At 39.9% G+C, this 25,999-nt stretch overlaps 1 protein-coding gene across 4 annotated transcripts in view; it reads right to left on the minus strand.

Moving 5' to 3' along the window:
• The window catches only part of specc1.L (sperm antigen with calponin homology and coiled-coil domains 1 L homeolog), a 223,348-nt gene that overhangs the window by 172,264 nt on the left and 25,085 nt on the right, over window positions 1-25,999 (minus strand). For all 4 annotated transcript variants that reach the window (XM_018246074.1, XM_041581666.1, XM_041581668.1 and 1 more), the window contains exons 3-4: window positions 24,453-24,602; window positions 16,571-16,706 (exon numbers count right to left, since the gene is read on the minus strand). In XM_018246074.1, the coding sequence (XP_018101563.1) occupies window positions 16,571-16,706; window positions 24,453-24,599 (283 nt within the window). In that variant the 5' untranslated portion in view covers window positions 24,600-24,602. The remainder of the gene's footprint in view (window positions 1-16,570; window positions 16,707-24,452; window positions 24,603-25,999) is intronic.

The following is a 25,999-nucleotide window of genomic DNA, read 5'->3' on the forward strand; positions in this document are numbered from 1 at the left end:
CTTAGAATTAGCTACACCATACTAGAAGTTAACATAAAGGTGAACCACCCCTTTAAAGGTTTCAGAAATGTAAATTTGTTATAATTTACAATAGTGGATTATTGCAATTAAACTGTAGATACATTCACAAAACCTTAATACATTTTGTGTATCATTCCAGAACACCATTTTGGATTGTACAGATATAGGACCTGTTATTCAGAATGTTTGGGACCTGTGGTTTTCAGGATAACAGATCTTTCCATTATTTGGCTCTTCATACCTTAAGGAGCCGATTCACCAAGGGTCGAATATCGAGGGTTAATTAACCCTCGATATTCGACTGGGAATTAAAATCCTTCGACTTCGAATATCGAAGTCGAAGGATTTTAGCGCAAATAGTTCGATCGTACGATCGAAGGAATATTCCTTCGATCTAACAATTAAATCCTTCGAATCGAACGATTCGAAGGATTTAAATCCAACAATCGAAGGAATATCCTTCGATCAAAAAAACTTAGGAAAGCCTATGGGGACCTTCCCCATAGGCTAACATTGAGTTCGGTAGCTTTTAGATGGTGAACTAGGGGGTCAAAGTTTTTTCTTAAAGAGACAGTACTTCGACTATCGAATGGTCGAATAGTCGAACGATTTTTAGTTCGAATCCTTCGATTTGAAGTTGTAGTCGTAGTCGAAGGTCGAAGTAGCCCATTCGATGGTCGAAGTAGCCCAAAAAACACTTCGAAATTCGAAGTTTTTTTACTTCGAATCCTTCACTCGAAGTTAGTGAATCGGCCCCATAGTCTACTAGAAAATCATGTAAACATTGAATAAACCCAATAGGCTGGTTTTGCCTCCAATAAGGATTAATTATATCTTAGTTTGGATCAAGTACAAGCTAATGTTTTATTATTACAGAGAAAAAGAAAATCATTTGTAAAAATGTGGATTATTTGGATAAAATGGGGTCTATGGGATCCAGAGCTTTCTGGATAACAGGTTTCCGTATAATGGATCCCATACCTGTACTAAATTATTACACTGAAGTTAGTGAAAGTCTTTTGGCATTATTAAAAAAAAAAACCAGTGTAAATGAACATTGTATGCCCACTGTTCTGCAGTTCAGGCTCAGGTACTGGGACCAATTCATTGGGGACAGTGGGGGTGATATGCTTGAAGATGGAGCATGGGAGTTTTTTCTCTGGTTTTATGCAATAAAACGTATCTATTAAAAAAATGCATGGGTGCTTTCTTTGCCCTTCGGCAAAAAAGACGCCAAATACAAAGTTCTGTTTATAATGAAACTCAACGGGGGCATATTAACCAAGGAGCAAACAGATATAAGAATAAGAACTCCACAGATCTATTCCCATAAACAGGATTTTTAGTGCTCTCTACTGTGATAAAATATTTGTTCTTCCGTTGTTAAATATGCCCCATTATACACTCTTTCATTTAGCAGCTGTTTTATTTTCCCTGCGTTTACCTTGAAGGATTGGCATCACAATGAATATCAGTCAGGCATGTCATCCTGAGCAAATAATGCAGCCATTTAAAATCGTGGAAACATCACATGTTATAGAAGGACTTGCTGTTCCTTGTTTCTGCTTTCTGAACCCGAGGCATTTCTCCTTATGACATATAGCCGTGTATATAAGCACCTGGCTCCATTCAGTTATACTTGTTCTTTCCGCTTACATTTCCGACTCACTTGTGAAGGCAAACTCATTGTGGTGTAAATCCACAGAGATTATTTGTGTAACAACATGTCCAGCTCACAGACACCTCAGCAATATTGCTAATTAAGCCACTCAATTATAAACATATGCACAGGCCACAACACTAAGGGTAAGTCCACACAGGGCGTTTTGGGGAGATTTGGTCGCCTGGCGACTAATCGCCTAATTTTTGTGGCGACCAATCTCCCCATACGCCTTCCCTGAATCTGCGCCGGCTAGAATGAAAAAAAACGCCAGCACTAATCACACACGGCGGTTCGTTTTCCGAAATTGCCTCATGAGGAAACTTCGGAAAACGAATCGCCGCGTGTGATTAGCGCCAACGTTTTTTCATTTTAGCCGGCTCAGAGTGAGGGAAGGCGTTTGGGGAGATTGGTTGCCGCAAAAACGAGGCGATTAGTCGCCAGGTGACCAAATCTCCCCAAATGCCCAGTGTGGCCTGACCCTTAGGGGCAGATTTATCAAGGGTCATTGAATTCGATTATCGAATGGTCGAATATCCGAAGTATTTTCAATTCGAATCGAAGTAGCCAAAAATTACTTCGAAATTCAACGTTTTTTCATTCGAAAATTCACTTTCGACCTTTGATTAATCTGCCCCTTACGGTATATGTGTTTCCGTTAAAGGGGTTGTTCACCTTTTGAGTTAACTTTTTGTATGATGTAGAGAGTGATATTCTGAGACAATTTGCAATTGGTTTTCTTTTTTTTTTTTTATTATTATTTATGGTTTTTGAGTTATTTGGCTTTTTATATTCAACAGATCTTCAGCTTGCAGTTTATGATATAAATTGAGTCTTTTGTGTTTCTGATACCCTTCCAATGTTTCTTTGTCATATAAAATAGTACATGCAGACCTCCTGCTACTGGATTACCTAATAGAAACACATTGGAAGTATAGTACAGGCATGGGATCTGTTATCTGGAAACCTGCTATCCACAAAGCTCCGAATTACGGAAAGGCCGTCTCCCTTAGACTCCATTATAATCAAATAATCCAAAAGTTTTAACATTATTTTCTTTTTCTCTATAATAAAACAACAGTAACTTGTACTTGATCCAAACTAAGATATAATTAATCCTTATTGGAAGCAAAACCAGCCTATTGGGGTTATTTAATATTTACATGATTCATTTTTTAGTAGACTTAAAAGACCAGTAACATTTAACATTAACATCTTTATTAAGAAATAACTTACCGATTCTTGCGCTCTTCTTCAGAAACGGCGACAGGGCGACGATCCATCGTGTGGTGCTCAATTTCTCCTCCCTGGCTATCTCCTATAGAAGGCAGGGAGGAGAAATTGAGCGCCGCAGGATGGATCGCCATTTCTGAAAAGGAGCGCAAGTGGAGAATCGGTAAGTTATTTCTTAATAAAGACTTTGCGAAGTTAAAGGTATCTTGTTGGTTTTTTTTTCGTTAAGTAGAAAAATAAATTTTTTTTATGTTAGTGGTCCTTTACGACATGAAGATCCAAATTACGGAAAGATCCCTTAACAAGAAACCCCCAAGTCCCGAGCATTCCGGATAACAGCTCTCATACATGTACAGCTAAATGTCTACTAAAGCAAACATTACCCAATGTCTCCCATTGTAAACTGTCCAATCCCTCTGGATAAACATGTATATACAGGAGATTGTTATATAAATTCTGCAACAGAACGAGAGAATAGAGAGGATATATTAAGCTAGCTTCATTGCATCAATATATTTTGCCTATATAGGGAAAATGCTGCATTGGCTAGAAAGGTACATAGGGGTCTGAGCAGTGATGGATCATGGAAAGATAAGTCAATAGGAGTTCCCCTGCTGTAGGGAAATGAGTGAGAGTATCAGTAACGTCTGGTTTCTCCTCTGCTTCCTGCCTGGCCTCCTGGAAACATGAAGATAAAGGGCAGGACTCTCTGGCAACCCCCTGCTTCACTCCCGCTCACCCTCTCTAATATCGCTTATGTCCTGCATGGGAATTAGCAGCTGCAGTGCTGCCCAAAAAGTACATTTACGATGTATTAAAATATGAGCCCAATAAAATTAATTTCTAGCCAGCTACAAGTGGCAACTACTAATCTCCCTGAGTGACACAGATAGTGCCAGCTAATCATATTGTCATAGTTTAGACTGATGTTCCTGTGGCAGCTTGGTACATTTTGGCAACCTATAGCCTGTGCTGTACCTATGGCCAGATTTTAATGGAAGCATTCCCAAACTACCACCAATGAATTTCCTACAACAAACAGAATGGAGGTATAATATATACAAATTGGCATTGCATTTACCCTGCCATGTGTTCTGGAGTTATTACATGTGAAATTGCCACCATATTAATTCTACTGACTGGCACTGAATTTAACTTATCATGTTCTGGGCAGTGATCCCCAACCAGTGGCTCATGGGAAACATGTTTCTCACCAACCTCTTGGATGTTGCTCCCAGTAGCCTAAAAGCAGGTGCTTATTTTTGAATTCCTGGCTTGGAGGCAAGTTTTGGTTGTATAAAAAACAGATGTAATGCCAAACAGAACCTCCTGTAGGCTGCCAGTCCACATAGGGGCTACCAAATGGCCAATCACATCACTTATTTTGCACCCCTGGAACATTTTTTATGCTTGTATTGCTCCCCAACTTTTTTACATCTGATTATTGTTCATTGGTAAAAATAGGTTGGGGACCCCTGTTCTAGGGAATTATGCATTATATTGACAAATGTATACTATCATATGTTCTGGGGGATTTATTAGATTTGCCAACCAATCACCCCAATTTCCAAACACTTAGTGGGTGCAGGATATATTTTATATTGTAACCATCCAGGGTCAGACTGGATGTTGGGGGGGGATTCCCGGGTTACAAACCTCCGGGGCACCCCGCGCGAACAGTGCCTTGTGGTGCACATGTGCGGATGACGCAAACACCGTCGCTCATCCGCGGACGTCGTGAACGTCGGCGCGCGGAAAATGGTATAGTATATGTGGGGCAGGCAGATCGGGAGAGGGTGTCTGGGCCGGCGGGGGCCCATGAGGGCCGCGGTCCACCGGGTTTTTTACTGGTGTCCTGCCGGCCCAGTCCGCCCCTGTAACCATCGCTTGGAGCAGTTCTGGTTCCTTACCAATGTGGGACCAGTGCACCGGATTTCCTGAATAAGCATACTGTAATATCAAAGTCTATTGTGAGACTAAAATCTACTATTAGTATAGATATTAGTATATTCAGTTTATACATGTGCGTGTATAGATAGGTCTGTGTATGTATCTGGGTTTCATTTGGAGGGGTTGAACTTCATGGTCTTTTTTCAACCCAACTTAACTATGTAACAATGTGCCAAACTGAGCAGAATGGGAAGCGACAGAATTGGAAGTAGCATTTGTCATGGTTCCATGTTAGAAACTTTATAACAGCAAGAAAAACAAGTTCTAACCCTGTGTAACATCCATCCGATGCAGTTCTTACTAGTTTGACGACCTTTCGATTTTGAGCAGATAAAAATAACATATTCTGTTGTAGGAATGAACTCTGAGCATTCCGGCACATGAATCAGCGTTGCTGGTATGTTGTCAATTCAATAAGGAATTTTTATTGTCACTGTAATGTTGTCATGTTGAAAAATTAACTATTATTGCAGCCCAAGCCCATGTAACTTGCCACTAGGGCAATGATGCAGTTGTCCAAGAATTTAGGCATTGCCGGCAAAAGCCGGAGTGCAGGAAACAGAACTGATATCAATTCAGTCACACTTAGGGACATGTTTATAAAATATCTGATGCCAAATGTGGTGAAAAAAAAATTGGCGTATTTGTAAGCTCTGCTGTTGTCCCTATGCACAAATTAATACCATGCATTGCCATCATGGAAATAAGCCTTCACAGTGAGCTAATTGGTATTTATATAAGAATGTAAATGTTCCATGCTGAACAAATGCAAAAAATTATGACATACTTTTACATTACTCCATATTTTGCACAAACCACTGAAGACAACAGGACAAATGCAGGCACCAAAGAGGTGGGGTAAATTGCTGAGTAAAAAGTGCCAGCATTCATTGCCAGTTTTAGACAAGCACAAGCCAACACCTCTCTTAATGGAAGAAGTTTACACTTCGCTTTAAATATTCACATAATAAAACTGTGATTTTACATTGCACATCCCTAAGGGCTATGGTACATGGGCTAGTACAGAAACTTACCTGTTTATAGACTTTTATGGCAATCACTCTGACCTTGCTGGTTCACCTGCCGTCCAGGTTATTTGTCAGTGATCATTACTCAATGGTACTTAATTATTCTGCAGAATTATACTTAGTACAATGTATGCTGACAGCATTGTATACAACAGTGATCCCCAACACTTTTTACCCTTAAACCACATTCAATTGTAAAAAGTTTTGGGGATCAAGGCAAGGGTGCCAAATACAGGCTGTGATTGGCTATTTGGTATCCCCTATGTGGACTGGCAGTCTACAGTAGGCTCTGTTTGGCATCACTCCAAGTCAGAAATCCAAGTGAGAAATCAAAAAATAAGCACCTGCTTTGAAGCCACTGGGAGCAACATCCAAGAGGTTGGTGAGTAATATGTTACTCCTGAGCAACGGGTTGGGGAGCTGTTATACATGATACAAGAAAAGCAACAGAGCTGTACCTGCTTTGGGAGTGCCATATACAACCATGTTTGCCAATTTACTCCCAGTGGCATTCTAAAGCCCTCCCTTAGCCAATAACTCATGCCTCTTCTGATTTCTTCCAAGGGGATGATAACACACAGAAGACCAGGGGTAAGTACAAAGAAGCTTGTGGCCAGATAGCATGGAAACCAAGGGTAGTCTCAACAAAGCTAAAAATCTTGGGGATGGAGCAACAGCAAATGCAATCAAATCATTACTATTATTATTATTAATAATATATTTAATTCCACAAAGGGAAAATAAATAAGAAGTCAGAGTAGCATTTGAATGAGGAGTTGCCCTGACCTAAGATTCCCTTTTCGCATGACAATCCTGTTTATTAAAGTCATTACTGGCTCGTTTTTTTTTTTAATTTATTTTTTTTATGGCAAACGAACTCTAACAATGGAAAGCTTTGAAATGAATCTGAAAATGTAATGTAATAATAAAGATAAGTGCTCTCTCTTCACTCACCAAACGTCATGGCTGACATTCTATTTTCCATTATTCTTTGCAAACTGCTGTTCGGTTACAGCTTGGGTATCCCAAACATCGGCTGTAAATCTATACTAAGCTGTGTGCACATGATCATCATGATTGGAAAAGACATATTTTACCCAGTTTGGTAGAACAGGAAGAGAATCTTTATCACACTCTGCTTCACATGTATCTTTGTTCATTTTCTTTGAAGCACCTGAAGGAGAGGCTTTGTCTCACTCTCTACTGCTCTCTGAAGTTTAATTCTGCTACTGCCAAATTTAGGGATTGTACACAGAGATTTATATACCTGAGATGTTGGGGCTGTGAGTGTATTGGGCCACGTGGGGCCCCGTTAGCATGAGAACAGTGTGAAGGAGACAGCATTCAAAACTGATAAGAAGAAGGTGGATATGAACGGAAACCAACTGAAAGAAGGAAACAAACATGTGATGTCACTACACTTGTTCAGCAAGATCCAAAAACAAGCAATTTTGCTTAGGCCAAATTAGGATAGTGAAGGGTTAGGGAGATCTGTTGGGAGAGGTCTGAAACAACCCACCAGAATCGCCTGCGCTTGATTTCCGAAGTCGCCCGAAGTTTCCTTCGGAAATCGAAGCACCGCAAATATATTATCGCAGGCGATTCTTCATTCAAGCAGACGGAAGGCAGTTCAGGGAGATTGTCACCACGCAGAAGAGGCGCTTATTCGTCAGGTGACTAAATCCCCCCGAATCTGCTCGTCTGCCCCAACTCTGCTGCTCTGAGTCCTCTGTCAAAAGAAACCTTGCATTTCTTTCCTTCTATTGTGTACACATGGACTTCTGTATCAGACTTCCTGCCTTCAGCTTAAACCTCCATGCCCCTGGTGTGAGCATGCTCAGTTTGCTCCTCTCCCCCCCCCCCTCCCTTCTCTGCTGTAATCTGAGCCCAGAGCTATAAGTGAGCAGGGAGAGACTCAGGCAGGAAGTGATGTCACACCTAGCTAATACTGCAGCTGCTACCCTAAACTAACTACTCAGGTATGGTGAAACATTCTACAGAATAAATATGACATTCTAGCTTGCACTATTGCAGCTAATTTATTGGCAATAAAATGTCCCCGTAGCTTTCCTTCCCCTTTAAGCTGAGACTGTCCAATAACTGTTCCAAGTCACTCTAAGTGGGGCAGACACAAAGTTCTAAACAGGTATGGGATCCATTATCCGGAAACCCACTCTTCAGAATTATGGGAAGGTTATCTCCCATAGACTCCATTGTAATTAAATAATTACAATTTTTGAAAAATTCCTTTTACTCTGTAACAAATGTATAGTCCTTACTGGAGGCAGATCAATCTTATTTGTTTTAATTAATGTTTATATGATTTTTTTCGGTAGACTTAAGGTATTGGGATCTGAATTACAGAAAGATCCCTTATCCATAAAATCCCAGGTCACAAGTATTCTGGCTAACAGGTCCCATACCTGTGCAAAATCAGATTTTTTTTTTTTAGGTTATATAAACATGTTAAGGTAGAATGGTCATGCACCCTGTACTGTATTTGAAATAAGAGAACATATTTCTTGATCTTTTTGTTCTGTTAATAGAAAATGTCAGACTAAAGCTTGATTGAAGTGGAAAAGATTGTGGTGTACAGTAGCATAATACGGTATAATGACCTTATTCTGGAGTAATAAACAAGGCAAAAGTTAATTGCACAAATAGGCCGTAAATGAGCTCAGAATTTAATTTCCTGGGGCTTTACCCTTTAATAAACACATTCCACTATGCTGCCATCCCTCTGATATTTATTTGACAAGGGACTTGGCTACTGAAAAGTAACAATGAGGTCCTTGTATTTTGAATGCCAAGTTTACCCCAAATATCAGAAGTATTGTGTCTTAGATTAAAGGAGAAGAATCAGAAGGGAATATAAAGCTTGGGAAACACACTCTAAAGGTCACATACAGTACAATTCTTTGCAGTGCAGAAGGCAAGCTGCCCTTAAAGAGGTTGTTCACCTTTAATCTTTCAGTATGATGTAGAGAGTGAGTGATAATCTGAGACAATTTGCAATTGGTTTTTATTTTTTTATTATTTGTGGTTTCTGAGTTATTTAGCTTTTTATTCAGCAGCTCACCAGTTTGCAGGTTCAGTAGTCTGGTTCCAAATTACTCTAGCAACCATGCATTAACTGGAATAAAAGACTGGAATATGAATAGGAGAGGGACTGAATAGAAAGATGAGTAATAAAAAGTAACAATTATTAAAATAAATTAAAATAATGAAATAATACATTTGTACATTTGTAGCCTTACAGAGAATTGTTTTTTTTAGATGGGATCAGTGAACCCCATTTGAAAGCTGGAAAGAGTCAGAAGAAGAAAAAGGCAAATAATTCAAAAACGATTTAAAAAGAAAAAAAGAAAAAAATTACGGCCAATTGAAAAGTTGCTTAGAATTAATGATTCTATAACATAATAAAAGTTAACTTAAAGGTGAACCACCCTGGTGATTTTGTTAATAAGCAGTAGCAATGTCCCACCTGCAGTCCTACAATGTTCCTGAATTGCAGCCTCCAGCAGTTGCAGGCAGGGTCAGTGGGATACCAGGAAACAACCCGGTGGGCCCCGGCCCTCATGGGACCCCGATAGGGTTGCCACCTGGCCGGTATTTTACCGGCCTGGCCGGTAAAAATGATGGTTGATCCTAATGTTATTAATAGGGAAAAAAGATAAATAAATAGGAAGGCCGGAATTTTTTTCCAGAAAAGGTGGCAACCCTAGACCCTGATGGCCCAGTCCCGGTCTTCCAATCTGCTGGCCCTACAAAAAATGGTGCATGCGGCACAGTGACCTTTGCGCATGTGCATCGATTCGTTCTCGCATGTGCGCCACGTGGGTCCATTCGCTCAAGTGCACTGGGCCCGGGGTGGGCGACGGGCGCACCGTCGCAGTAGGGGGGCCCTGGACAGCAGTCCCGGTGGGCCCCTTGCCCCGCAGTCTGACCCTGGTTGCAGGGCTGCTGGGAGTTGTAGTTTAGTGCAAGGATCCCTCATCATTCATGTGCCCTGCTAACTTGATCTTGTTGGGACCAGTCAGTGGCTGCAAGTTTGGAATGGGACACATTGAATTCCACATCAGTATAACTGGTAAGACGGCATTGTTAGAAAAGCAACTTGACGTGAAAAAAATAGGGGCAGATTTGTTCCCCTGACCAGTAACGATTGTTATCAATGGGGAAAAAAAACAATAGTTTAGATTTACAGATTTATATAACATGCTAAGGATTCTAGAAATTCTTAAAGTCGCGTCAGACTGATATTGTATGAATACTTCTTTAAAGGAGAACTAAATCCCAGCTAAAGAAGTGGCTAGAAATGTTGTACATTATGTTATGGGTTTCTGTACCAGCCCAAATCAACAACAGCCCTTTAGCAGTAAAGATATGTGTCTCCAAAGATGCCCCAGTAGCTCTCCATCTTCTTTTCTGCTGATTCACTGCACATGATCTGTGCTGCTGTCACTTACTGGGCTTAGGGACCCACTCACAATATACAGTGCATAGAATATAAATGTCACAATATAAGGCTGATTAGTAATTAATACAGATAATTACTACATGGCAGCACAGAAACCAGTGCAATTAGCATCAGAATTTAATAATCAGCCCTGTAGCATCATCTTATATTACAGACCAACCTCATTTTCTGCTTGATAATTAGTGACGACCCCTAAGTTTAGCTTCTCAACAGCGGCTCAGAGCCCACTGAGCATGTGAGTGTCACAGACACTTTCCAAGATGGTGACCCCTGTGACAAGTTTGAAGTCCTGGATCATTGCTGCTATTGACAAGCTGAAACGTTAGGCTGGTGAAATAAGTTCAGTATTTAAAATATGGCATTTGTAGCCATATTCATTTTTAGGGTTTAGTTCTCCTTTAAAGTACGGTTCCCTGATAAAGCTCTGCGCCGCCGTGCAACATTTCTGCCCATCTGAAACAACAGAACTCAGCTGCTGGAACCTGCTGAACGCTCGCCGATGAAAGAAAATTTCCAGTCCGGATAATGTGGATCAATGAGATAAAACTGGGACAGCTGGGAAAATGCCAGGAAAGATTTAGGAATCTTAAATTTGACCTTTGATAAATTCCGCCCCCTCATAGTTTAACGATATAGTCATAGAGACCATTTAGAGCTGAGAATACGGATTATATAGACGACGTGTGACTGTAACAGAGTTGTCTATGATTTAATGCAGCACATTTACTAGTGCAGATCTGGCCCGGAATAGCCAATTTGATTAGTCATTTGTGATTAGAAAAATGTTGTTTGATAGGTTGCTATAGATCATCAGCATCCCCTGACAGCTTTCAAATAATGTATACATTGAATTGAAACTATTTTAAACAATATACATTTGCTATTTACTAAGGAACACTAGGGGGCACAAACAACGACTCTTAGTGCTCCTGCACAAGAACTTTCACTTCTGGGAATGACTGAACCTACAAGCCTTCTACCTCCAACCATATATAGATAGATATATATGATATTTTTCATGACCTCGTCTGTGACTTGTAAATAACTGATGCCTCCGGGGGAGAACTGGGTTGGCGGGACCCCCCCCACTTTTTAGCAAATGACTAATCTAGTGTGTGTGTGTGTGGGGGGCTAGTTCCATTCCTGCCGTGACGCAAGACGACCCACCCCATTAAAAGAAAGCAGAAGAAGAGCAAAGCAAATACAGGTATAGGACCTGTCATCCAGAATGTTTGGGACCCAGGGTTTTCCAGATAAGGGATTTCTCCGTAATAACAGCTACTAAAAAAACATTGAAACTTTAATTAAATCCAACCACCAATAAGGCTTAATTATATCTTAGTTGGGATCAAGGACAAGGTTTTATTATTACAGAGAAAAAGGAAAATGTGAATGATTTTATTAAAATGGAGTTTATGGGGGATGGCCTACCTGTTATTCTGAGCTTTCTGAATAACGAGTTTCTGGATAACAAAATCCTACAGCTGTAATTAAAAAAAACTAAGCATAAAAAATGTTGCTAAGAATGGGTTGTTCCCTGTGACCTTCCCCTTTAAATGAAAAATGTTATAATAGTAGTAAGCGAAGTTCTTTCGAGAATTTTCACTGATGAATTTTCGCTAGAGAGTTTTTATCAAGGAGACAAGTAGCATGGCAAGGGCAATGCCGATTGCGATTTTAAAGTGGCTGCTCTATCTTTATAATGGGAGTTCGCCAGCTTGAATCTGGCGAAATACACTTTAGTGAAAAGGGTAGCACTGGACTTTCGCTAGAGAATTTTCGCTGGCAAAAATACACTGGCGACACAGTGCGATAGTTGTCTAGTGCTGAGGTTTTTCACTTGCAAATTGTCCTCTTTGCCATTAAGTAAATAGCCAACGACGTGGCAAAATGGCAAATTTTCGTCCACAATTCACCCTTTAGTAAATGTGCCCCTTAGTGTGCCTGTTTTTCTAATTTTGAAATGTAAAGTGTAATTTTTCACCTTCTAAAGCAGCTCTGGGAGGGGGGGGTCGCCGACCCTATAAACTGTTTTAAATTGATACATTTAGAATCCCTGAGTTTCATTAAAGGCAGCCGTTAGAACTGATACAATAGTTGCTAATACTCCAGAGATGCTGCTGAGAAATGTATCAACTAAATGTTGCAAAATTGTAACACTTTAGAGTCTGCGCCTGAATTACTGAGCTGCTAGACTCAAACACCTGAGACAGGGACATTAAACTTAGATTTTGGAAAAACGGTAAAAAGGTACAAAATGGAAAGTAGTTTTGAAAAAGTCTTTATTTCTGGTGAACAGAAAATAATTCAACTGAAAAAGTGTTTGGAAGGTGAAGAACCCCTTTAATGTACATCATGCAGAAATGATTTGTACAATTAGCTGCTCAATCACATGATACAAAGTAAGCCTAGAATGTGGGGGTGCCCGGCGTCTGACACATGCAATTAGCCTCATATCCAGATCATTGAGGTGACACTATAGGGATTTATCAGTATTTCACGTGTGACTGAACTATAACTCCCAGTTCCCGTAATCGGCTCTGTTAGCTGGTGTCACTTCAACTCCAAAAACAAAGATACCTGTAGTCCTAAATCTCATCTCAAAATACATCCCAACCCACTTATCAGCATCACATAGACCCAGTAGCCCAGTGTGGCTATAGGTAGCAGTAGAGCAGAGATTCCTATGGAGTCTTCAAGGCTATATAGTGGGAGACCCCCTAAAGAGGTGCTAAGGGACCCCCTTAGTAGAAGAATGAACCAAACTGCTAGGGGTGACAGCTTGTAACCTGGCCCAGCCCTAGTACTGCCTCCACCAAACGCCTGGGAACATTAGTATTTATACAAATCTAAATAAGCAAGAATCATTATTATAAAGTGTTCTGTAGTGCCCTCTTCTGGCCATTAATTGGACAGACAACAAAAAGAGCAGGGGGCATTTCCATGGTTTATTCTAACCTTAAACTGAGCGATTTATTCAAAATCTGCGCGTTCCAGATGATCCTTAATTCAGCGTAGAAATGATATTAACCCTCTCATATCAGTATATGTCCATGCTAATGACGTCTGTGCATTCACTGTTGCTTTATAAGCTAAGGGCTAAAGATAAGTCTTTATCTCAGCTCCAAATATAGTATCACAGCAACTGGTTACAGCGAGTTTAGCTAAATATAACTTGATATTATATCACCTACAGGTACCGCTGTTGTGTCGCCAGCTGTTTTACTGTAACTCCCAGCATGCAGTTAAAGGGGTGGTTCACCTTTTTATAGTTTTTTTTTTTATCATTTCTCTTCTTGTTCTGACTCTTTGCAACGTTTAAATAGGGGTCACTGACCCCATCTAAAAAAATAAATGCTCTGTCAAGCCTACAAATGTATTGTTATTGCTACTTTTGATTATTCATCTTTCAAATCAGCCTTAAAAACTTCTTTCTTACTCTCCAAGAAAAAAATGATTTTGTTAGGAGTTGCACGATGTTGGCTCTGCTGCAAACACAAGCCTAGTTACTCAAGAAACAAAGTAGAAACATCAGCGCAGACTCCACTCCCATCTGGGATCTCACCTTAATAAAGATGATTTGGATTTTTTGTGCAGAGGCATTGAGTGGAGTGTTCCTTTGTTCCTACTTGGCTACTTTGTATTACTCATCATTCAATTCAGGCCTCTCCTATTCATATTCCAGTCTCTTATCCACATCAGTGCATGGTTGCTAGGGTAATTGGGAACCAAGCAACCAGATTGCTGAAACTGGAAACTGGAGAGCTGCTGAATAAAAAGCTAAATAACAAAAACCATAAAAAATCAAAAGCAGTTGAACATTGTCTCAGAATATCACTCTCTACATCATACTAAAAGTTAACTCAAAGATGAACAACCCGTTTAAAGGTCTGGTATATACCACTGCTGAGATACCTTCTTAAAAATGTAACCCCCATGGCCGTACCTCTGCAGAGCTGGATCCTGTACCCCTTTACAGATTCTCAGATTCTTCTAATTGTATAGAAATATATTTGAAGACCATTACTAGCCTAATACCAAATCCTCTACAAATGATCTGGCCAATTTACAGATTACATACCAGGTCCCAACATATCAGAGTATTCATTAAAATGGACAAAAGATGTGACAATGATTATTTTAAAATTGACATAGTGAGCCAAAATGGCAAATTTTTTGCTGTATTTTGCTTGCAGTTACAGGTATGGGATCCATTATCCGGAAACCCGTTATCCAGAAAGCTCCGAAACGACGGAAAGGCCTTCTCCTATAGACTCCATTTTATCCAAATAATCCAAATTTTTAAAAATGATTTCCTTTCTTGTCTGTAATAATAAAGCAATAGCTTGTACTTGATCCCAACTAAGATATAATTAATCCTTATTGGAAGCAAAACCAACCTATTGGGTTTATTTAATGTTTACATGATTTTCTAGTAGACTTAAGGTAGGAAGATCCAAATTACACAAAGATCCGTTATCCGGAAAACCCCAGGTCCCAAGCTTTCTGGTTAACAGGTCCCATACCTGTACCATAATGCAGCTGTTAAGAGAAGAAGCGGCACTTTTCTAGATGGCCATTAGGTGGCAGCCTTGCAATTACATTGCTGAAGTGCAACAGCTTGGCTTACATTCTCTGCAAACCCAAAGAGTTTAAGTCAGAAACATGGACTTGACTAGGGATAAAACTCTCTATTAATTCCTGTTAAGTCCCAGACATATTTAGCAAGTTAAAGGAAGGAGTGTAGAGATGCATTCCTATGACCTCTTTTACTTTAACAGCATCTTCCCATGCCTTGCTGTAATACATTAAATATATAATATACCACAAACTATTGATTCTATTGGTTTCCTCTGACAGGACACACTCCTTCTAATGAGATGGGTGAATAATAGAAAGTCATTAAATGCTCCACTCTAAAGTAACGCTGACATATTCCTATTAAAGATCCTCCCTTCCTCCCCCAGCTCAACCATAATGCTGGAGCCTCTCTGGGCTCTTGCTCTATCCAGGCACTTCCATCACACCAGGCTGGGGGTTTGTTGTGTGATGCTCTCATGCAAGAGTTCTACCACTTACAACAATCCACAAACCCCTGTCCACAGTAAAGGAGAAATGTATGTGAGCTAATTAATCCTTATTGGAGTCAAACAATCTATTGTGTTTATTTAATCTTTCAATTATTTTGCACAAGACTTAAAGGGGACCCATCACCCTAAAAAAATATTCCAAATCCTATTTTATCACACTAGTCAAGCAAAAATAACTTTAATTGCACTATATAAATTATTTGAATCTTGTCTTGTTTTCCTTGTCTGCTTTAATTATAGCAAGGAGGTAGGAGCCATTTTGTGCAAACCTCAATTTTCTCTTATTTTTGCACCAGAATGGGGGACCTGATGTCCATCCCCATGCCCTGGTTACACAATTAAATGGCAAAGAGAACGGGGGAATGTGTGGAGAGCAGTGACATGTAGGAAGTGCTGAATGGAAAGTGAAAGTAATTGCCTGCCCCGCCTCTATGCTTAAGGCACAGAGGAGGGGCAGGCAATATTTGATTGACAGCTGAGATTCTTAAATGAGTTTACAACAACTATGAATGCTTTAATAAAAAAAAGAATTTGGATTTCATGTTTAATTTGAAAAGGATTTTTATTATACAGCTTTTTATGTCTGGGTGACAGGTCCCCTTTAAGGTATAAAGTTCCAAATTACTGTAAGATCCTGAAATCCTGCAAGCATTCTGGATAACAAGTCCCTATAGCCTCACAGGGAAACTTTCGGTGACTTCAGAAAACCAAAGTGACACGTATGCCATTCCCCCGGCGATTCGCATTCTTGCCAGCGGGAAGGCATTTCAGAGAGATTAGTCGCCTGCAGTAGTGAAGATTTGTCGCTTGGCCACAATAGGTTTTTTTGTTTTTAGATCCCCTTTAACCGCAGGTATTCAATATACATTTTGAGAGTATTTGGGATAAATAGAGACAAACATCACTTTCCTGCAAGCAGTTGCTTCCCATTCATGACACAGGGACATTATTAGCATAATCCATTATTTACAGTTGATGCCCGTCTATCAGAACAAGCATGCAGGTGAAGAACATTTGAGTTATTGGTTAGCATCAGGGAGTTCCCCACGATCAACAAAATACTGATCTAGGCCAAAAAGAATAAAGTGTAAGATGGTGCATTACTCACCAGTGGCGCTGCGGAACTTGCTCTCTGTCAGCTCAGATATGGCTCCTGTCGTGATCGTCTTCCTCATTCGGGATGTAGCGGCAGTGCTCCCGCCCCCTGGCTTGGTGAGCATGTCATCACTACTTGCCCTTTTCAACTGTCAGATACAGATATGAACCAGTTAAACATAGGGATGCACTCTCTGTGGTCTACCCATCTGTATGTTATAGAATGGCTAATTCTAAACAACTTTTCAATTGGCTTTCATTTTTTCTTTTTTATAGTTCTTTATAGGGATGCACCGAATCCACTATTTTGGATTCGGCTGAACCCCAGAATCCTTCACGAAGGATTCGGCCGAATACCGAACCGAATCCGAGCCCTAATTTGCATATGCAAATGCAAATTAGGGGTGGGAAGGGGAAAACATATTTTACTTCCTTGTTTTGTGACAAAAAGTCACGCGATTTCCCTTTCCTCCCCTAATTTGCATATGTAAATTAGGATTCGGTTCGGCCAGACAGAAGGATTCGGCTGAATCCGAATCCTGCTGAAAAAGGCCGAATCCCAAACCGAATCCTGGATTCGGTGCATCCCTAGTTCTTTAATCATTTTTCTGGTTTCAGCTTTCAAATGGGAGTCACTGATCCCATGTAAAAACAAAAGCTCAGTAAGGCTACAAATATATTGTTATTGCTACTTTTTATTATACATCTTTCTATTCAGGCCTCTCTATTCATATTCCAATCTCTTATGTAAATCAGTGTTGCTAGGGGAATTTGGGCCCTAGCAATCAGGTTGCTGAAATTGCAGACTGGAGATCTCAGGGCATAACAGTTAACTCAAAGGTGAACAACCCTTTAATTGTCAATTCAATTTTTCTAATTCAGGTTACTCTCATTTGATCACATACATTGCTTTCAGACAAAAATAATTATTTCAGTGAAAGTGTTTTTTAGATGTGATAGTTGTGCATTCACGTCTTCTTCTGTGATTGAAAGCTCTTATTTTCACATCTGCTCAGTGATATCAATATGCCTTCAGAGCCAACACAAAGCCAAATACGTAAATAATTAAAAACATAGATTAAATATTTCTGCTGTACATCAAAGCCAGAGAAGCAACTTTTTCTGTTTTAAATCAATGTGGAAAGTTTGGATTTTTGAGAAAGAATGTCTATACTGTATAAGTTGTCCCATTGCCTGTGAGTGATCCTTGATGGTAAGCGTTGGAAGAGTTTTTCTGGGATCAGACTCTGGTTGTTAGAGTGCAAAACAGAGAATAGCTGCTTTCATCTTAAATGATGAATGTCTGCCTCTTCTGTCTATCTCTGGGGTTATATAACCTTTTTATTTTCCTACTCTTTCCCTGTCCCCACTTAATAAATCTTATAAAACAGTGACAAAGGTTTGGGTTAATGTTTCTTGTCCCACAGGGAGAGTAATAGCTGCTGTATGTATTGCAAGGGTTATTAGTATCTATGGGACATGATAGATACTTGACCCACTGAAAACAATAAGACATTTTACTTGCCGCCAACAAGCAGTAGCTGCTAATGTCCCGTGTGGCAAAGAAATAATAGTAAATGATAGCATAACTGCAATTAACCCATTTGAGTTTGTTTCTTATATAAGCTAGTGATTGAATGTAATGTCTCCCAGAAACTAAAGCAGTTTACATCAAACATGATTCAGTTACAAATCTCAATGTTTAAAACTGCAGCATGACACCAAAACCAATGACATGTGGTACTGTGAGTAATCAAACGATCAAATCTCTGGTTTTTGTCATAAGCACTAACCTTTGAATGCCAGATATCATGCAGCAAGAGGTAAAAAGCTATTTCTTATAGATAGATAGATAGATAGATAGATAGATAGATAGATAGATAGATAGATAGATAGATGATAGATACATAGATATAAGATAGATAGACATATATATGACAGACAGACAGACAGACAGATAGATATGGATGGATGGATATATAGATGGATGGATAGATAGATAGATAGATAGATAGATAGATAGATAGATAGATAGATAGATAGATAGATAGACAGACAGAGCGAGATAGATGCTAGATAGACAGAGAGAGAGAGAGAGAGAGAGAGAGAGAGCGATAGATTATAGATAGATAGATAGATAGATAGATAGATAGATAGATAGATAGATAGATAGATAGAAATATAAGGATGGATGGATGGATGGATGGATGGATGGATAGATAGATAGATAGATAGATAGACAGATAGAGAGATAAATAGACAGACAGACAGAGCGAGATAGATAGATGCTAGATAGACAGACAGAGAGAGAGAGAGTGATAGACAGATGATAGATAGATAGATAGATAGATAGATAGATAGATAGATAGATAGATAGATAGATAGATAGATAGATAGATAGATAGATAAGGATGGATGGATGGATAGAAAGATAGATAGACAGATAGATAGATAGATAGATAGATAGATAGATAGATAGATAGATAGATAGATAGACAGAGAAATAAATAGACAGACATACAGACAGAGTGCGATATATAGATAATAGACAGAGAGAGAGAGAGAAAGAGAGAGAGAGAGCGATAGATAGATGATAGATAGATATAGAAGGATGGATGGATGTATAGATAGTTAGAAAGATAGATGATAGATGATAGACAGACAGACAAACAGATAGATAGAGGGGTGTAACTATAGAGGAAGCAGACCCTGCAGCTGCAGGGGGGCCCAGGAGGTATAGGGGTCCAATGATGCCTTAACTCATGTACCATTTCAATAAATATTGGTAAAACAGGTCAACCTCTAGACATTTTGGGGGCTTGAAGAAACTATTTGCTGTGGGCCCAGTAATATCTAGTTATTCCACTGGATAGATAGAGTATACTACAGTACCTTATATTTTTATTACATTGTAAGCTCTAATGAGCAGGGGGCCCTGTACTGTATCAGTATTTGAAGGCAATCTGTATATGTGTGTGTTGCACACTGTTATTGTACAGCCCTGCACAATATGTTGGGACTTTACAAATACAGTAGAACCCTGATTTTATGTACCCAGTTTTTACATTTTCCCAGAATTGATGCTGTTTTTTTGTGGTCCTATACAGGCCTATTTTTTTCCTGGAACTTAGGGTTTCCAGCAATTCATGCCGTTTGGATGCCATCCCCTGGCAAGCGAAAAATCACGGTGCCGCTGTACTTGTTATTAATAATAATAATAATACAGTTTTATTCACTTACAAGATTCACATGATTGGCCTTTCCACTACCATCATTTTCATGCAAGTGGAGAGAAAATTGTATGTGCCATAGGCCTTAGGGTAATATAAATAATCTTCTTATCATACAATGACTTGTTTAAAAAGTTACAAGGTTTCATAAGCCCCTTCTATAGAAATATGCCCCGACTCACCTCTTCAGATGTATCATTCATTTGCTTTGTCTAACTGGCACAGGCTGGACAAACTCCTCTGTAGCTGATTTATTTTGGCTTAAAGTGCTGAAAAGTCTCCTCCGCACTCTGACTGCCTGAACTTCATCTCTAGACTGAGCAGCTTCAGAGAAAACTATGACGGCTCAGGGCAAGAACTAATGTATCTGACCAGAATATACCCATATCACTGACAGTCGAGAAGAATGGGATGGGAGAATGTTTTCAAAGTGAATACAATATGGAATGACGATTAGACAGAACAAGCAACAAAACCACCTTGTCTATGGAGGCTCCACCTGATACCAAGCATCTCCTATTGCAAAGCAGGAGATTCATTTCTGGGAACGGCTTAAGGGCACACAATTTTGGATTTTTTCATAAATACCTGACTGCTTTTAACAATACAACCTGCCTTGTAAATACAAATTGGAAAGCTAGAAAATGGACACACAGGTGATTTATGTTCTACTTCCTCCAGACTAGTGTAGACTTTTCTCCATTTAAGGCGTCTGTTTACTAAAGGGCAATATTCTGTTTATTAAAGGGCAATATTTCTATGACGCTCAAGCAGAAGAGGGTTTTTGTAGGTTTATTTTAATCTTGGGCAAAGTGCAGACGCATTACAAAAGACAATAATAACGAATGTGCTGACTTTATCAGAAAAAGCCCTTCCAAGTTAATCCATATGGCAAATACTTCTCCCTCCTCATGCAGATGTTCCCTTGCTCGTTCCCCACTATTGTTCCCCGACTGTGTCCAATTGGATTGGGTGGTTTGGGGGGCCCAGCCAGTGTTATGCAATACATTACCATGAAGTTTCAGCAATTCACACATAATACAATTCTCTATGATTACTAGAAGATAGACATTTGGAGATGGTAGAGCTACAGGAGATGACAGGTATATTGTGGCATCTTTACAAAAATTTTGGAGCTAACGGCAATGCCTGGTCAAATGCAGCAAGTCTGCTCCTTTGGCTTGAAATCTGTAGCAATTGTCTTCTACATATACCATGCAGTTTAGTTAAGAGTCAAGAATATTTGATGGATGAAGTCTGTCTCAGGAGGAGAAACTAGTGACAAAGCTTAGAACTAGGGATGCAACAAATCCACTTTTTGGGATTCAGCCAAATCCCCGAATCCTTCATGAAAAATTCAGCTGAATACCGAACTGAATCCTAATTTGCATAGGTTAATTTTGGGCAGGAAGGGAAAAAGTTAAAAAAACATTTTTTACTTCCTTGTTTTGTGACAAAAAGCTATGTGAGTTCCATATCTGTCGAAATTTGCATATGCAAATTAGAATTCTGATTCAGTTTTGCCAGGCACAAGGATTCGGCCGAATTCTGAACAGAATCCTGGATTTGGTGCATCCCTACTTGGAACTGCGATGAAAAGGCTTTCCACAACTGGAAATATTGGTGTAGTCTAGGCCTAATCAGTAGTATTTATGTATATATCACATAAACATTATCTACCAAGCAGTAGAGTAACTAGATGTTACTAGGCCCCACAGCAAATTAATTTTGGGGCCCCCAACATATCCAGAGTTTGTCCTGTTTAATATATATTAAAATTGTTCATTATTAGGACCTCATGGGGCCCCCTGTGACTCTTGGGCCCCTTCTGCAGCCACAGGGTCTGCTTCCTCTGTAGTTATGCCAGTGCTACCAAGACATCATCTAGTTGTTAATACAGGTACTACTGACCTAGTCTAAAAAAGGTGTAGTTTGTTAAACGTAATTAAGTTGGCATTCCTCCAGATGGGGAAGTCAGAGAATAGGAGAGAAGGATCTACACCCAGCTTCTTAGGCTCTATGTGTTGCTTCTATTTATCTGTTCCTGTACATCTGATGGGACACAGTACAGAACATTTTGTATGGCCTTTGTTAAGCCCAGTAGTAATGGCCTGGAGTGGTGTGTTTGGCTCATCTGTATTGGGTACATATACTAACTGGGCTACCAGGTAAAAGGCCTGGAAATTAGGTAATAATGGCCCACCCGTATTCTGAAAATATACAGGGCATTAAAAAAAAAAGGTACAGAAACTTGGTGAATTTTTTTTAAAAAAAAAATAATTACTTGTCTACATAGGTAAGTAGCAGGTCTGGGCTGGTATTCTAAATAGGCCCTGGAATTTCAAGTACATAGAGGCCCAAAGAACCCTCCACCAACTCACTAAATGAGTGACTGTCTATGGCATCTTACAGCAGCCTCCCTGCCATTTGCCTGAACCCACAGATTGCCAGTCCGGGCCTGGTAAGTGGTAAGTTCTTCCATATGCCGACCACTCTGGTAAACTGTTGAATTACAGGCTGTAGGTTGTCTGGAAAATTCAGTGGAGTAACTAGATATTACTTGGCCCTACAGCAAATTATTTTTCAGGCCTCCAATATGTTTAGAGGTTGACTTGCTTAACCAATATTTATTGAAACTGTATATAAATTAGGGCCTTGTTGGGCCCCTATACCTCCTGGGACCCCCTGCAGCCACAGGGTCTGCTTTCACTATAGTTACGTCCCTGTTTGTATGTTTGACTGTAGCTCTGGCCTTGGGGAGTTGGTTTGATGAATACGCTGATCAAATGGGAACATAACTGTATTGCCAGTTGGAGTTGGTGTATCTAATCATTCTAGCATCTGTGCACTTTGGCACTTTATAAGCAGCGGCCGGAAACAATCCTAATACAGACGAATCTCATGGGAGTGAAACAGCTGCCCGCAATATAATCAGAATCCCATTGCTGCGCTGCACTCTCTCACAAAACTGAATTTCTACTGCTGCTGTGAAACTGGTATAATGGGAACAAGAATTCCTAGGGGGTAGGCCTACTCTTACTATTTGTTTGGTTTGCTAAGCAGGGTCCAAAAGGGCTATTTTCTTCACCAGCCTGTGTACAGTAAGTGAATCTGCTTCTTTCCCACAATCCTTTGCACAATGAGGGCTCTTTTTAGAGAAGGGAGGTACTTCTGCTTATCACCGGACCTTCGCCCACCTGGTGCTGTATCTGTACTTAACCTAAATAAGTAAAGGTATGGGACCTTTTAAGCTCGGGACCTGGAGTTTTCTGGATAAGGGGTCTTTATGTAATCTCCATACCCGCAGTCTACTAAAACATCATTTAAACATTGATTAAACACGATAGTTTGGCCTCCAATAAGGATTAATTATATCTTAGTTGGGGTCATGTACAAGTCACTGTTTTATTATTACAGAGAAAAGGGAAATCACTTTTAAAAGTTCGAGTTATTTGAATATAATGGAGTCTATGGGAGATGGCCTTCCTGTAATTCACAGTTTTCTGGACATCGGGTTTCTGGATAACAAATCCCATACCTGTACTGATTAATGGCAGAATTAATTTCTGTATCAACATTTAAATAATGTATAGTACATGAAGGTGTTTAAATTATGACTGCATATCCAATGGCTGTAACTAGGGAACAGGCCTAGGGCGGCAAAAAATAGGGGCAGTATGCTGCCCAGCCGCATTATGGGGACGTGTGCGTCCCCATTCAATTACACCAGCTGTGCCGGAGTTTTTTCTCTGGCGCGCTGGGAAGGGGATGTGTAGGCGGGCGATAAGACCGCACGGCCGCCTAGTCGGACCGCGCGGCCTAGGGGCGGCCCACAAAGAAATCCGGCGCTCACTGCATACATAATATTTATGACACTGGTTTCCCCCAACCTCCATGCTTCACATCACTAACATCACTTTCCATCCATTCGTATCTTAAATGTTAAATGGGAAAGAATAAATTGTTTTTGCCCATGTGCCATTGAGTAATCAAGTTCTGAGTTCCTGAACATTCTTCATACATTATAATTAGTTAAATCTGATACCCCCTTCCCTGAGTCCCAACCTAATTACTGTATAGGAAAATGTGATGCTGGCCGAGAAAACGTTGGAGGCTGGAAGCAATGCCCTGCTTGGTACAAAAGAGAAAAATAAAGGACATTTGTGCCTGAAGCAGTGGGAACATTTTCCTATGGAAGCCTCTGGGCTGAAAGCTGATATACTGTGAGCTCAATGAAAAAATGAATATTTAAAATGTAAACTTTTTCCTTTTTTTCTCAGGGGTTTCCAAGATTTTATTCAGGAATTCCAGACCTTGACATCATTTGACAAAAAATATTGGAAAAAAACAGACAACACGTCTAAAGCTAAAGTGCAGTTTCCACTTGGCTAAATATGTACACAAATATGTGATTTTGGATTTGAATACAGGTTTGAAAATAAAACTTTTCTATTGAGAATTATTATTTGAGATACTAAATTGAGTAAATAAACAGGGACCCTTCTATAAAAAAAATCTACCAGGGCAGTGCACAGATTCCATTTTATTTATACGCAATCACTTTGTGATCTGTGCAGCCTTACTATTTGCTAAGTGCATCTGGTATGTGTCTCCCCAAATAGTCAGCTGATCTGGTAACCTTACTTTGAGCACCATTGCCCTTACCTTGCTGAGACGGGACTCGAAAGCCAGAGAATTAGTTGATCTGGAAGTTTTCATCCCAAAGGCGATGGTGGGAATGGCTTTCGCCCGCTCGGTCCCATGGTTTCCCTGTTTGGTTACTGCACCCAATGAACGTGTAGAGCTCTTCATTTCCTAGCGAGGAGAAACAGTCTTAAATATTAAAACTTCATTGTAATGTGAACTTCCATCTTCATCATCATTTATTTATATAGCGCCGTCAAGATACGCAGTGCTATATAAGTAAATTAAAGTATTATTAAAAAATAAGCAACGATTCCAACGATGACATCACTAAGCAATGTTAATATAGTGACTAAAGTACCCCCTCTTGTAAAATATAAAGATATTGCAAGTTACCGAGGAGTTCCATGAACATATAAAAGCATGGAGTGAGGTGACTTCTAAAATCCTCATTTTTCGCAATAATACACGTCATGTGACAGAAATGACATCACTACACTCCAATTATAACTGATGACCAGGGCCGGAACTAGGCGTAGGCAGAGTAGGCACCTGCCTAGGGCGCAAAAGCTGGGGGTGCCTTCTCTGACACCTACCCCATGTCCCGTTGCCTCTCTTCTATTTAGCCCAGTAGTTGTGCTTCCGCGCATGTGCGTGAACATCAATTGGTGCTTACGCGAGCAAATGTCAAAAGGTGCATGCGCACGCGAGATTGTCAATACGCGCATGCAGATGAAAGTGGGAGTTTGCGCATGCACACTGCATGGAAGCGCCAGTTTACGCATGGCTAGCAGGCGCTGGAACGGCTGATGACATCACTAAGCACCATTTATAAGGATATAATTTACAGGATATTCATGGCTCTTGTGTATTATATAGTAAATAAAGTACCCTCTCTTATAATACACATGGCTTTTGTGTATTATAAGTACAGTATATATTTCACAGCTTATTTGTGGCTCTTATCAATTATAAGGCAGGTACCATAAACTGCATAAATGACCATATACTATGAGAACCACTCGACTGGATCTAAAGGTCAGTGTGCCCATGGCAAGCACCACCACGTGTTTCCACCCCTGCAGGCTGCTCATCACCTTGGCTCGGACTCCAGCACCGCTGCTAGGAACATCCCCCCTCCACAATATGAATGCTAAATTCTGTGCATCAGAATTGCGAAAGGCCCACAATTAGGGGATGACAGGCAGAAGAGGTATGTGCCCCCATAGTACCCTAGGCATATGCCATTTTCACCTTCTTCTAGTTCCACCACTGTTTTGGACAGTTAACAAGCAAGGGGATCACTGACCAATTTGGCCTCCCATGCACTGAGCCAAATTGTGCTGTTTTATTATTACAGCGAAAAAGGAAATTATTTTTAAAAATGTGAATTATTTGGATAAAATGGAGTCTATGGGAGACAGCATTTCCTTAATTCAGAGCTTTCTGGATAACGGATCCCTTACCTGTAGTTATTTTTTTTAGCAAAAATGACATTTTCTAGAATTTAAATATGAAAATTAGGGTTTGGTGCAGTGTTCAGATGAATCTTTTGTTGATGATTAGCT

This window comes from Xenopus laevis, chromosome 2L (assembly GCF_017654675.1).
Source record: "Xenopus laevis strain J_2021 chromosome 2L, Xenopus_laevis_v10.1, whole genome shotgun sequence".
NCBI lineage: Eukaryota > Metazoa > Chordata > Amphibia > Anura > Pipidae > Xenopus > Xenopus laevis.